The following is a 3,623-nucleotide window of genomic DNA, read 5'->3' on the forward strand; positions in this document are numbered from 1 at the left end:
ATGCAGGGTTGGGAATCCTGGGAATGGGGCACCGGGAACAGGGATGCCCTGGGAGGGGAGCGGCTGCTCCGCGGCAGGAGCCGGGAACTGGGCGCTGCTCGCGGCGGGGCCGTTGCAGGGCAACGCCGGCGCTCGGGGGCGGCAGCAGGGCCGGGAGCCGTCGGGGGGCGAGGGGGGCGGCCCTGCCGCGGGACCCGCAAATCCCGAAGGGAACCGGGATGGTGGGCGAAGGGGACGGGAAGGATTCGTACGGCGGCCCGGTCCCGCCGTGGCGCCCGGCGGCGCGGTTGCAAGCCCGGGCYGAGCCCAGGCACCGGGGGCCCCTGGAAAGGCAGCGGGGTCTGCTCCAGGGTCACACATCACTTGGCGTTTCCCCCCCCCCAAAAAAAAACCAAAAAACATCGTGGGGACCGTGGGCAGGAGGGGGACCCCGGGAGCGGGGCCGGGCCGGGCCGGCAGCGGTGCGGGACGGAGACCCGCGGGGCCGGCCGCTTTGCGACGGGGGGGACGGCGAGGGGGTGGGGGGCAGAAACCCGGATGGAAACCCCGGCGGGTGGGAAGAGGCAGCGGGACCGGGAGAGGGGAGCCCGGCGGAGGCACCCGCGGGCTTGCGAAAATTTCGTTTACTTTGTGCGGGCTGCGGCGGGGCCGTGCGGGATGGGGCAGGCAGCGGCGGCGTCCCGGAGGGAGAAACGGGCTCCCCTGGGGGCTGCTAGCGGTGTCTCCCCGCCCCGCGTGGCGCCGCGGAGCCGCCTTCGTTTCCACGGAAAAAACGAAAACCAGCAAACGAAATCAGCGCCGGCGGGGGCCGGGGCGGGGGGGGGCACGTCGGGGCTGTGTCTGCCGAGAAGGACCCGGGGCGACGGCGACCCCAGATGCTCCCGGGATCCCCAGTGCTCCCCCCCGGCGGCACCCACGGACGGGACCGGCCCCGTGCCTGCGCGCCCCGTGCCCGTAGGCAGCGGCGACCTGCGGCCGGGAGCCGCAGGGTGTCCGGGTGCTGCGGCGCCCGGGCACACGGTACCGTTACCCTCCGGCTGGGTGCAATTACGTTTGGTCCACGCGAAATTGCGCCGCATCTGTGCACGGCCACATGGCGTCCACGCACACGCCCGCCGTATCCTATTTACGCACCCTGGCCGTGCACAGTCGCACTGTGGCCGTGCACACTCACCCCGCATATACCCTGCACAGTCGCACTGTATTCACGCATCCCGCACAGCTGCACCGTGTTCATGCACAGCTGTGCACAATCGCGCTGGCCCCGTGCACACTTAACGTTGTGCCCGTGCGGGGTTACCCGGCGGCCGTGCGCAGTCACACTGTGTCTACGCACGCTTACACTGTACCCCGTGCACACTTGCACGGTACCCGTGCACGCTTACACTGCACGTTGTGCGGTTACCCAGTGGCCGTGCGCAGTCACACTGTGTCTACGCACGCTTACACCGTACCCCGTGCACACTTGCACGGTACCTGTGCACGCTTACACTGCACGCCGTGCGGTTACCCGGCGGCCGTGCGCAGCTCCGCTGCGCCCGTGCACGCTTAACGTTGTTAGTTTAAGGTAAATATCGTTGCCCTTTGGCCGTGCACAAGCGCACGGCGCCTGTGCGCACACACACTGCAGCGTGCACAGCCGCCCCGTGTCCGTGCGGGCACACGTGTCCGTGCGCCGTTAGCCTGCGTGCTCTTCCCGGCGCACGTACCGCGTGGCCGTGGCCGCGGCGTGGGCACCGCCGGCGGGCACGGCCGCGGGGCCGGTGCATCCGGCCAGGCCCACGCAGTGGGGTGTTGCGTGGGGTGAGTGGGGGCTGCCTGGGAGTGGGGGTGGCTGGAGGCTGCTGCCCGGGGCCGCCGCCGGGCTCCGCGCCGCCGGGCTGCGCGGGGGCCGCGGCCTCCCCCAGGGCAGGGCGGCCCCAGCCGTCGTCGAGCTCCCTCGCTGCCTCCACCCGAGATTTCGTTTCTCCCCGGCTGCGATGGCGGGGGCGCTCGGGGCTACGGGGCACACGGGGCCCGCGCCCCCGCGAGCACGGCGGGGCCCGGGCCCGGGGCTCGGTTCCGAGGGAAAACCGTTTGCTTAGGAGGGAAGCCGGAGGGAGGGAGGAGGAGGAGGGTCCCCTTTCCCCTGCCCCCCCACCCGTGGTGCCCGGCCCGGGGGCACCGAGCCCGGTGGGAGCCCGGCAGCACCGGGGKGGCAGCTGCGCAGAGCCGGCGGCCCTGGGGAGCCCGGCAGCGGCGACTTTTGTTTCTCGCAAAAAGCCCCAGTTTCCTTCCAACGATTATCCCCGCCCGGAGCCCGGAGCCGGGGCCGGGGCCAGGTCAGGGGCCGGGGCCGGGCCGCGCAGGCCGCCGGGGTGGACGGTGCATCCCGCGGCCCCGGGGAAACGTGGCCCTGCCGAGCCATGCCGTGCCGTGCCGCGCCAAGCCGAGTGGAGCTAAGCAGTGACAAGCCCAGCCATGCCGAGCCGTGCCAAGCCGAGCCGAGCCCGGCCAAGCCAAGCCGAGCCGAGCCGTGCCAAGCCCGACTGAGCCGAGCCGAGCCGCAGCGCGCCCACCCCCGCCTCCCGCCCCAGCTCTGCGCCGGCTTCATTTCCAGAAAGCCGGGGGTGGCGGCTCCCCGAGCCCCCGCTCTCAGCACCATCCTGCCCGACTTTCCTCCAAGATGTAAAGCAGAAAAAATAAGATTTTTTTCCCTCTCTCCTCCACCCCAAAGAGCGGTCTGGCAGCGGGGCCTGCCGCACAGGAGGGCCCCGGCGTCTGGGGCGGACAGCCCGTCCGGGGTGGCTCGCTGGGCACCCCCGCAGAGATTTTTCCGTTTCCGATGCCAACGAGAGGTGTCTGCTCAGGGCGAGGGCGATCCGCCTCGGCCGGGCTTTCCTGCGCTTGTTTCTGTTTCACAAGGCCCGAGTTAGAAATAAAAATAATTAAAAAACCCAATAATATTAGTAAGAACAATAGAAATAATAATAACAATAATAAACAAAAATCAAAACAACAATAACAACAGCAATAATAATTTAATATATATACACATAACAATTACTATTAATATTATAAACCAAATGAGCCACATGCTCGCCGTGGCTTTTCTCCGTCCTGCGCGGTGTGCGCAGGGAAAGCGGATCCCCTCGCCTGCTCTTGGAAATCGGCGGAGCGCCGGAGCCAGCTCGCACGCGGGTATTTCCCTTCCTCTGTTATTCAGCAAATTGTGCCCCATTCCGAGCAAATGTCGTATTGCTATTACTAATGATAACAATAACGATAAAAATAACAGCAAGAGCGAGAGCAGGAGCAGCGGGGGTGAGTGCGCGGGGAGGGCTGCGGCATCCGCGCGGCGCTCGGGGCTGCGCTTTGAGTTGAAATGCTGGGAAATGTTGGGGCTCGGWGGGGGAGAGACATTTCGTTATAGCAGCGGCTGGGCGGCGGCTCCCCTTCGTTTTCCCCTCGGTTAGAAATCAGCCTGGGAACCTCTCCCACGTGTAACCGCCGGGAATCGCCTCCCCGGAGCGCGGGGTGGGTTTTGGTCTTCCTTGTTTTTCCTGTTTTTCGTTTGGAATCGTTCGCCCCTGGCACGAAATGATCCACTGCCCGGCCGGGAACGGCGGCGGAGAGCCCCGGCC

General features: G+C 67.5%; 1 protein-coding gene across 1 annotated transcript in view; it reads left to right on the forward strand.

Moving 5' to 3' along the window:
- Positions 1–218: 218 nt before the first annotated feature.
- Positions 219–3,623, forward strand: part of VAX2 (ventral anterior homeobox 2) — a 30,497-nt gene continuing 27,092 nt past the window's right edge. Inside the window, exon 1 of the mRNA XM_085319177.1 lies at positions 219–247. Within this exon, the coding sequence (XP_085175303.1) occupies positions 219–247 (29 nt within the window). The remainder of the gene's footprint in view (positions 248–3,623) is intronic.

This window comes from Rhea americana, unplaced genomic scaffold (assembly GCF_003343005.1).
Source record: "Rhea americana isolate MKP2758 unplaced genomic scaffold, rheAme1 scaffold_573, whole genome shotgun sequence".
Classification (NCBI taxonomy): Eukaryota; Metazoa; Chordata; class Aves; order Rheiformes; family Rheidae; genus Rhea; species Rhea americana.